The sequence below is a fragment of the Primulina huaijiensis genome, chromosome 3 (genome assembly GCF_012295235.1).
Source record: "Primulina huaijiensis isolate GDHJ02 chromosome 3, ASM1229523v2, whole genome shotgun sequence".
Lineage (NCBI taxonomy): Eukaryota > Viridiplantae > Streptophyta > Magnoliopsida > Lamiales > Gesneriaceae > Primulina > Primulina huaijiensis.
In genome coordinates, this window is record NC_133308.1 from 24,546,212 (window position 1) to 24,557,227 (window position 11,016).

The window sequence follows — 11,016 nt, forward strand, 5'->3', positions numbered from 1 at the left end:
CCAGTAGTAACTCTTCGATCACATGATCGTCGTAACGAATGCGTTGGTGGACCAGGTTAAAATCGATGTCGAGATACAACTGGTTGTCGGATTGAGACATGGAGGAGACGAGAATATTCCAAGCCTCGTGGACCGCAAACTCGGCCAACTTGCTTCGGGCCGAAATCGATAGACGAAAGCCTATTAGACCTCGATGCAGTGTTCGGAACATTTTTTCTTTGGACCTCGCCGTGTTTTGGGGTTTGAACTGGATTTCTTTCGGGCGTGAGTATGACCAACGCTGCCCCAACGACTCTAACTCCGTCGAATTTCGGCGTAAAATCCGTCGACAATATTGGTGAGTACCAGAAAAAGTGAAGATCACTTGAAACTGTGCAGAAGGGACTGATTTTATTTCGAATTTTGGGGTCGGTATAATCAATTCTTGAGAGAATTCGTGGAAACGACGTGAATCCATATCGTTGTTCAAGATGCAACAAGAAAAACAAGAACAAAGAGAGAGCAGTTTTAGAATTATTTTCTGAGAAACGAAACATTTTAAGGATACCGTATACTGGTGGAATCTTTGATTCTAAAGGATCCATGAACCTAAGGAAAGATAATCTGCAAATCCCCTGGATTTTCCTTTTTGAATACGCCGGGGAAAATTTGTTAAAAAGAGAATCAAAATTTTCCCAAATTGAGCACTCAATTATAGTTAATGGATCGGGGTAAATTTTTATTATTATTATTATTCAAATTCACCGTGAGTTTCGATTCATCATTTGTTTACTTGATATGATATGATCAATCTCATGTTTATTTATTTATTTTTTTTATGGCATTTCCTAACTAATAAAGTTCGTCCACACTTATCTAAATTACATTTTAAAATTTGCTGATTCGATAATCAATTTTTTTAACTAAAACTCCTTCCAAATATCCATACACATAGATAAAACAAATAATGTATAATTCTTATTTTTCTTTTATACTTTATCAAATATCTTCTTCTTTTATAACTTAAGTTAGTAATGAAATTGTAATTTTAAATAAAATATTATTTGTAAAATCTTTGGTTAAATCAAAATTGAAATAATTTTAGGTGTTCCGTGAAAAATTGAGAGATTAAGTATTATATTTTGACAAAGAATTTGGATAAAATATAAAAATTAATGTAGCATGAATTTGCAATAGCTTTTGCTAGCTAGCTAATCGTCTTACGAAAGATGCGTATGAATTAAAACTAACCATGCATATTCATCGATGGATCCATAAGTATCAAAACCATGCATATACATAAATAAATGGCGTCCCAACACCGGCTTCAAAATAATCTTCCAAACTGATCGAGCAACCGAAGAACGAATATCTTGCATTTCAAAGATTCATGAGTAGATGGTTTAATTCATTACTAGTAATCATGGCCGGGCCGGCCGCACTGATGATCTCCATCGGCTCTTGGATCACGCATGGTGGAAACAACAATGTCCGGTGCCGTTTTTGGACTTGACCAACTATTCTCGATAACCTAGCTATGAGACCTTTCTTCAATACATTGAACATTTTGTTTTGATTGATTTTCGTGGTAGGAGTAACCCGGAATTCATTATTGTAATTGCGTGGAATTTAATTAATTTGGGGTAAAATTCAATTGTATACGGTGTACAAGTGTCTGCGGAACCTTGGGAATTTTCTTTGTCCGATTTCCGACAATGCATGTCCTAAGCGTGTATGTCTACATGTATGCAAACCGTGCCGATGCTAGCAAATGCCAATTTCAATTTGGCTATGCGGAGATAATTGAATATAGTGTAAAGGTAATACCAATATTCTAACATCGGCACGGTTTGTACATGCATTGTCGGAAATCAGACAAAGAAAATGCCCAAGGAAATCAGAGGCAATAATTTCTGCCCGATTTTGTGTACATGGCACCACAAATCAATCAAAACATTATGCTTATGATACTGTGAATACGGCTTAAAAGATCAAGTCGTAGTGTTATCTTCACCTATACTTTTGATATATTAACATAATAGTCGTTCCCAAAGTTAATCTATATGTTCAAATTTCAAATATTAGGCCTTTCGATGAACAAGTNGGGGATGGTGATGAAGCGAATCCAATTCGAGACCAGTCGAATTTAATCCGTCTGTTAATTTTATCATCATGTATTTCGCTTCCGCATTTCGTTTTAATCGCATTGTAAAGACGATTACTTAATTATGAAATAGACTGGTTATTTTGATTACTACGAGGCTTGTTGTTTACAAATTGTGTGATTTTGAAACAACGCCGGTGTCGACTAACCCCGGTCTCGGGGCGTGACACAAGTTCTTCCATCACTAAGATTTACGGCGCTTAAAAATCTATGTCATCTTTCACTACAAAATGAGACAAAATTCAAGCTAAGATTTACGGCGATGAAGATGGCATCCATCTAGTCACAGTGCAACGGTTCATTGCTCAAAAGCTTCAATGGATACAATATCATCAAGTACCGAATGCTAAAGATTCTATCTTGTACACTCTTTTCATTGGGAAGAAATGAATATTCAAGCTAAAATTGTATGTCATTTCTGTATTTCGTGAAACTAACACTTGGACCATCACGAAAGCCGAAAATTCAAACCTGGCATTCAACCACGGGCCCAAATGAATCGGGGTTGTTGGATCTTGCATAAGAGCAATGGATTCTAAAACACACCGGTGTGATTGAGTCAATATTATTGCTCAACTGTTTTCATTGTCTTCCTTTGATAATCCCTGATTCTCATTATTTGCTATATTTGACTTGTATTCACCGCCCGTACTCCACCTTCCGGATTCACCAGTCGCCAAAAGGTATGTCAACTTCATTATGCATGCATGGGATAACATAAGACTGGACTGAATATAAACTTGGCAAAATAAATATATTTCAAAAAAGTTGAACATTTTAAGCTAGCTAAAAGGCACAACTAATGGCTAGTTGAAGTATATATATAGTCTTCTGAAGTTGATTTTTTGTTACATATATATATATATATATATATAAAAACTAGTTAGCTATCGACTACTGAAGATATGCTTCGAACGACAAGATGCAAGGATTTTTAGACTACGCTTGTGGGGTGATACATTGTGGAGCAATTCAAAGGTGGCTCATGTTTTGAACCCAACACAATTCATGCCCACAATCCTATGCCCTTAACCAATTATACAAGAGTTTTGTGCAATGCAACCCTAAGAAGATTGGCATTACCACAACAATCGATCCATGTAAGTGATTCTACTTCGCATTCAATCTTGCTTTGATTATATATGTAGCTATTGTGTTCGCATCTCATCTTCGGTATATTTATTAAAACTAAAACATAATTGGAGTTCTTCAACAAAGAATGACACCAAAGTATCTATTTTACTCATTTTACGTTGTTTTTAATGTACACATTGGCTTTATTTTATGTCAAAACATTCTATAATTGATATTCATATACAAATATTTCAATTTCCATTGATCAAATAGAGGATGGATTATAAAGGACATAAAATCCAGCTTGAATATTCATTTCTTCCCAATAAAATTAAAATACACCTGTGAAATAGTGTATCTACAGCCAAACTATGACTGGCATAGTACATGTCAGTAAGTCTGTAGTCATTTTCAAAAGTAAAGCAAATCCGAGAAGATGAAGAGTTTAAAATGAATATAAATGACCAATAGCTGTTGTGAATGGTTAATAAAAAGTGAATGAGAAATCAAACTTAGTACACAATGCGATAAGAGTACTGAACGAAGGTTTACTGGAATTCAGTGAATGACTCATTTAGTAAATCCATCGTATATCAGTGAAATCCGTTCATATCTTAATCTTAAGTATGTCAGTTTCTTCCTCAAGGAGCGAGAAAAGGTTTTGGGAGGTGAAGGTGTGGGATCAGACACACACCGTTTGAGACTCGAAGGCAGAGGGATTGGTCCTGATGGCAAGGATTCACTTGATTGCTTTGAGCTCCCTGAGAATGGAAATGCAGATGTAGAGGCTGCCTCCCAAGCATTTGATCCAGGAACAGAAGACATTAGATCCAGCTTTGGGCTCAGTACCTCCATTAGGTCATTGACTCCCATTTCCGTTGATTGGACAACCGGCCTTAACGGCGGAAGAGTACGCACGCTACGGCTTAGGCAGTTTATCGGATCATAACATGATTCTCCCTAAAATCATGCACATCTAGAATTTGAATGTATGGTTTAATTAGATTTTTCTTATTTATGACCGTTTAAATGATCAGTAGTCTTATATAAAGATCGGTGTTCCAAAATATTTCGTAGTCTTTGTGATCGATTCTGACCAGAGTACTGAATTTATCTATTTCTTATTTATGTCAACATTGCTGGACTTTGCTGTTTTTAAATTTTTACGATATCAATGCCCATCATCAAAACTTTAATATTCTAACATATACATTATTTTTCAATAAAAAAGTCTTGGAATTATTTATAGTGCAAATTGCCGCGATCTTACGGTAATTTAATCCATAATTTTGACTAATAATGGTTTATTTAATTTATATTAGATTTATATGTGATATATCAAATATTAGAAATTTGTAAATTTCACAAAAATTTATGATTTTAAAAGTCGTTAAATCTCTATCGAAGGTAAAATATATGCTTTCAAAACAATATTATAAAAAAATCTTCTAAAAAATCATATAAAATTTGAGACATTTTCATTAAAAGTAGGATTATTATGTTTATTTGTTCCTCGTTAACCACACAATCCCTAATGCTATACAATAGGGTAAGTTTTGTTATGTACTTCTCGATTGAAATTTTTTAAAATGAAAAAATATATATATAAATCTAAATCTTTCTTCTTCTTCTTCTTTTTTTGGTTGAATAATCGTGAATTAAATTAATCTGAATTTTATTTATTTCATTAATTTGTTTATTAGTGTAAAAATTAATTTCAAATTCAGTTAAAATTCAGATATTTGAAATTCATCCATTAAATCTTCCGACAAAATCCAAATAAAATCTCGCTCTCGAGCCGACACGTCTTGAACATTCAAAGATGTTTTCGAAGATGAAGTAAAGATATAAACGAATTGAATGCATGTATCTATATCAAGAGAAAACAATATACTCTTACATTAAATCTAATCTAATCTAATCTAATCTAATTTTATTATAAAGGATAAGAACTCTCAAGACTTAAAAATAAATAAATAAATAAAATTATATAGATGATAATTATGAATGAAATGTAGGTTGTGTGATGCGAAATGCGCCACCCTAGGCACTATCAATTTCAAAGTTTAGTTTTCTTTCTCCATCATGAAACCAGCACATTAAACCAATCAAATTTAGACAATATCCACATTTGTCTCAAATGTTCAAAGTTGAAATTATAGGATCATTAAAATGTCTAAATAGATTTAAAATTCAATACGTACGTTTTTATATATTAAAAAAAAGAGTTTAATTTTATAATTACTACATAAATATACTTCTTTATTTTCTCCTTTCATATCATCCTAAAAATCTCAAATATTTATTCCATATTGTTGGGATTTTTTCGTTATTCTGACAAATATTTGTCCCCTTTATTATTTATCTCAAAACAAGTTAGATATATATATGTCTGATATTTATTCTTTGGTTCGAGATATCGTGTCACATTTATGATCCTCGTGTCATGTGTTATAATTCATCGACATAATTAATCATTTCATTACATTTAAGAATGTCATTTTTTTTTTCTACTTTGATTCCTTTAAATAGAGAATAGTTCCATGCATAAAACACGGAAAAGCTCGAATATCACAAAAACAATTCCTAAGGAGGTCTCAATCTTAATTCAAAAAATTCAATAATATTTTATTTAGTTGCCCTCTTTAGATTCTTTAGAAAGAATACATGAGAAAAGCCAAGCCCACAGAATCCAATGCTAGGCAAGAGATAATATAATAATTATGGGTGATTTTAGTTATAATAATTCGAAGGATTAGCATGCCTACAAAGTCGAAAAAAAATTTAATGGAGAGATGTGACATATAAAAAAAAATTAAAAGTGGGGCCAAAATTCCAATAAAATTGAGTATGGGACTCAATAATCCAAATTGGCTGATACTATATTGACCTTTTGAGAGGACAAAAAAATATTCAAATAGATTTTTGCCATGAAAAAATGGGGAATGGCCCATATGTTTTTTTTTTTTGTCTGTCATTTCTATTTGGACATTGTATAATTTGTCCTTAAATGTTTGTTTTTTTCCCTCTCTTGGGTCGTTATCTTTTTCTTGACACGAAGCCAATTGTTAGAAGAATTCGAAAAATTGATTCTCTTTTTTGTCCGTCTCATTTGTTTTGGATCATTGGTAGTGTAGAAAAGAAGGCAAAACCAATGAAATTGTGAAAGTTATGTATCTTGACGGCATACTTGCACTACTAGTTAGATAATTTGTTTTAAACATTTTTGTAGTTCTTAGTAGAGGAATAACTTTAATATCCTGCTCCCAAGTCGATCTAAAATGGAGAAATTAGTTAAATAATTTCGGTCAATTTTTTTTAAAAAAAAATAAACTCCTCCATTGTATTTGAAATATACTTGAGGAAGTCATTTTCTTAAAAAAAGAGTTGACCGAAGTTAAAAAAAATACCCATCTAAAATTGATTGTAAAATTATTTATGAGGTTGAAATGAATTTCTATACAATTTAAGTTATCGAAGATGAAATATTGTAAGTATTCATAAAGCAAGAATTGACTCAATCTTAAGACAAAAAAAAAAAGGACAAGTACAAGAAATTTCATTAGCTTTTTGATACAATAATATATAAATGTTTGATTTTGTGATATTTGCATTACCCTTAATTCTAAACGTTCAACTACAAATAAGTTATTACAAGGAATAATTAAAGCTAAAAAAAAGAGAAAAAACAATATTAATTTATACTTTGGGAGTATGGTCCCCTCTTTGAACAGATTCCTCGCTGCTTTCTCCATACTTTTGACCAAGAACAAGGATGCCATCTTCTTCGGCATCAAAGCTCGAGTGGACGCTATACAGAACATATACAAGCACCATAAGGGCGGAGAAGAATCCGAATCTCATGTAGGACGGTTTATCGAGAGATCCTAACAAGAATATATTAAGAAATATGGATATGGAAGGAATCCATGGCATCAAAGGGACACCCCAAAACTCGGGCTTTCGAGCTTGGGGAATCGTAAAATGGAACAACTGTACAACAGCAATGGCAACAACGCCACAGGCACCGAGCATGATGGCTTTGGGCTTTCCGAATGGTGCTAATTGCCAGAGGAGGGTAAAAATGAAGGAAGCGAGTGAGAAGGAGAACAGGAAAGAAAGGGTCGGCCATGGATTAGTCGTTCCTAGAGTTACATAGCGTCTGAAGATCACTGCATTTGCCACCATGTAGAAGACAAACAGTGTGCCAATGGATACAAGGTTAAGCAGAACATTTAGATCAGTGAACAGTGCAATTGCCGCGGTAAAGATCCCTGCAAAATACTTGCAGATATGAATAAACAGGATAAAAAAGAAAAAGAACGGAAAAAATGGTAAGCAGAATCTTTTTTAGAGCGAATCACTCATTGAAGGGAATAATTGGTCAAGTGGCTCTTTCCATGATAAAGGGTCGTTTTCGAAAGTGCAGTTGCTTTCATCTAAAAAAAACTTGCACTAATCTGGGTCTTACCTATGTTTTAGACCCACCGTAGCAGCACAAAATCTCCAAAGGTCAAATTTAAGGGATTCAATGAATTTATCCCAGGCACAAATCTCCCACTTTCCATGGCTATCGCCAAGTCATTTGAGGTATATTTACACGAACCATTTGTTATAATCCATTCAGCAAGTTAAAATAAAACTTTACACTCAAACCTATAAAACTATGTTCTTTGATCAGAATAAAACTGTGCGTCCGTTATTGTGCCTTGTTACTAGATCCTCATGTCGATATCAACAAACACCCGGAGTAATATTCAGAAGACATTTGTGAAATCTACCACAAAACTTTAACACAGTGGCCTCAGACATTAGAAATTCGAGAGCTGAACCGGATGCAGGATTTCATGTGAATGATTAATAACATACAAAAGTCAACTGATGAGTGTAATTGCATTATCTTACAAAACAAAAAAAAAATAGATCCTAGGAAACAAAAAGGATATTGGCAAAGGCTAAACAGTAAGTGGACCCTGTTCAGTAAAATCACTGGCCATGGAAGACCTCCAAGTTTTGACTTACCTAATCTTGACTGCTTTGAACATTTTGCACACCTAAATCTTGTTTGAAGATAAAAGAGAACAAAAGAATAATGTTACTATCAAAATCACATCATGTGATACAACGTTATTCTTATCAAATCTTAATTGTTCCACTAGCCAATTATTTAATTATGAAGCAAATAGATTCTAAAGACTTTAGTTCAAGTTCCACTCATCAACACCAAGTGCTAATTTGTGTAACCCGAACAGAATAGTAATTAATTATAGAAGAAACGAGAAAGATAGATCCACTTAGAGATGAGAGTGGGAATGGCATACCTAGAAAAGCAGAAGCATTGACTGGTGTAGAGGTACCAGGGTGAATCTGAGCGAACCAAGATGGTGCGATGCAGGACCGTCCAATTACGCACATGTACCGCGCTTGCCCCAACATCGCTACCAGTAATGAAGTCAAAATACCAAAACTTGCTCCTACACCGATCACGTTAGAAACCCATCTCCAACTACTTCCTCCATCTTTAAATGCACCAGAAAACGGTGCCTCCGGATCAATCTGTCAAAATATATATATACCAATTATGGTCATTTGCATTCAAGGTTGTCATGCTTCAATCTTCTAGCACATTTGGAGTATACATGGGAAAAGTGAGATATTCAGCTAATTAAATTTTAAAAAAAGTCACACTAGTTAATATATACATACAACTTTATATGAAACACAAAATGTATCGCTAGTTTTCTGAACTGAACGATACCATGTCATAAGGAAGAAGTGAGGACAACGAAGCGGCCATTAAGCAATACAGAAATGATACGAGGATCACAGATCCTGAAACCCCTATTGGAATATCCTTAGCAGGATTTTTGACCTCTTCAGCCATGGTGGAAACAGCATCGTACCCGATGTAGCTCAAGTATACCATCGCAGCCCCATTGAACATCCCGGTAACTCCAAAAGGAAAGAACCCACCCGCGTTTTTCTGGTCACCGGGTTCGGTAAAATTCTTCCATTCCCCTCTCAAAAACCCCACAACTATCACAAATGCTATGAACAATAAGTGCAGAGCTGTCAAAACCATGTTTAACCACGAACTCTCCCTCGTACTGTAGAAAGAATACCAAAGTTTAACCCAATGAGCTCTAATTCCAAGAATTCAAGGGATTTTAGAATGAAAAAAAAAAGTGGACTTTAGCTGAACTTTACGAAAATGATGAGATCAAACGACTAAAAATAATTATTTAAATGTATTTGATAGAATTTGTCAAAGGTGGTCAGATTTGAAAGGATTCGCAGTTGAAACAAGAAAAGATAAAATTTGAAATTCAATCTGAACTTTCAAAAAAAGCTTCAAATCCGTATGTTTCCAAATCAAAGTCCTATTCCTGCAAGAAGATTTTTGTGAAAGGAAAAAAAATGGTGCAAAATTATGAACCTGTAGCAAATGACGAGTGTGAGGAGCAGGACCACAGCCACAGCAATTACGTCCATTTCATTATACCCTTTTGGTAGGCCATTGATGGTGAATCTCAGCTGTGAATGGGAGAACAAACCCAATGCAGTACTTAAATACGCCGTAAAACTCCTCGCCACCGCCGCATTCGACAACACGTAGTCGATTATCAGATTAGCACCCGTCAAGAACGCCAAAAATTCCCCTACGAATTCACAAATTTCGCAACATAAATCAACATCACGCGTATCAAAAAAGGTATTCGGCACCATTTACATGAGAATCCCACGACATCAAAAAGTTCCAAAAACAAGTACAACAACAACAACAAAAAAAAAAGAAAAAAAAAGAAAGAAAGTGGGTAACAAACACCACCGACCGAACGTCGCGCGAATGTAGCTGAAAGCACCGCCAGCCACGGGCATGTCGACGGCGAACTCGGTGTAGCAGAAAGACGAGAGAAGAGCGCAGAGTCCGGCAATGGCATAAGAAACAATGACCGAAGGCCCAGCGTACACACGACTAGCTCGGCCGGTGGTGACAAAGACTCCGGCTCCGACCATCCCTCCGACGCCGAAGCCGATGAGATCGTACCACCGCAAGCTCCTCTTCATGTTCGGCCCTGAGCGAGCCCGAACCCGGCTGTCCTCCTGGAAAGAAGTGGACACGGAGAAAGCCCGACGAGAGATGCGGGACGGGGTCTCCGACAGCGCCCGGAGATAAGCTCTACAGGTGGAGAAAGACGAAAAATGGGTCTCCATCTGCTTGGAATTTCTCTGCGGAAGAATGGATAGAGAGGCAGAATGGGTGTAATATGTAACAGTATATCCGTTTGCAGGGAAATCAGACAGAGTTGAACAAGTAGTGGGGGAGATGGCCAGGAGGAATGGGGAATTCTATTTTTTATTTTTATATAATGATGTTAAATATATTTTTATAATTATTTTTTAATATTTACAAATTTGTTATAATTAAATCTCGACTCGAACTCGTCCTCGTGTCTCTAAGCTGTATTATAATAAACCCTAAAGTTTGTTCTAAACTTTGGTATTTTGTTAAAAACCATTGGCTCTTTGTTTTTCAATTACTTGAATTCTTTTATGGATAATAATTCCAAAAACGTCAGAGGGTTTGTTATGAGGCGTTTGTGTGTTGAGGTGGATGTATCGTGTATTTAGTATTTAATGTTTCGTGTGATCAAATTATATGTACAGCAGCAATAAATAATATAAGATATGTGTCTCGTATATATCTTATTCATGAAAATATTATTTTTAATATTGAAAATATTATTTTTCACTTCTAATATAAAATAAGTCGTCGATCCCTCTCACGTATATAAATT

At 34.9% G+C, this 11,016-nt stretch overlaps 1 protein-coding gene across 2 annotated transcripts; it reads right to left on the reverse strand.

Annotated features, from left to right (window-relative positions):
- Positions 1-6,781: 6,781 nt before the first annotated feature.
- LOC140973970 (cationic amino acid transporter 7, chloroplastic-like) lies at positions 6,782-10,557 on the reverse strand. 2 transcript variants are annotated; one of them, XM_073437143.1, is made up of 5 exons: positions 10,051-10,557; positions 9,654-9,876; positions 8,976-9,324; positions 8,539-8,773; positions 6,782-7,491 (listed from the first exon to the last, which is right to left on the reverse strand). In XM_073437143.1, exons 1-5 carry the CDS (start codon positions 10,430-10,432, stop codon positions 6,917-6,919), a joined length of 1,764 nt encoding a protein of 587 aa, XP_073293244.1. In that variant the 5' UTR covers positions 10,433-10,557; the 3' UTR covers positions 6,782-6,916. The 2 variants fall into 2 exon arrangements, with proteins under 2 accessions (XP_073293244.1, XP_073293245.1); XM_073437144.1 differs by lacking the exon at positions 6,782-7,491 and adding an exon at positions 7,506-8,277.
- Positions 10,558-11,016: the final 459 nt, after the last annotated feature.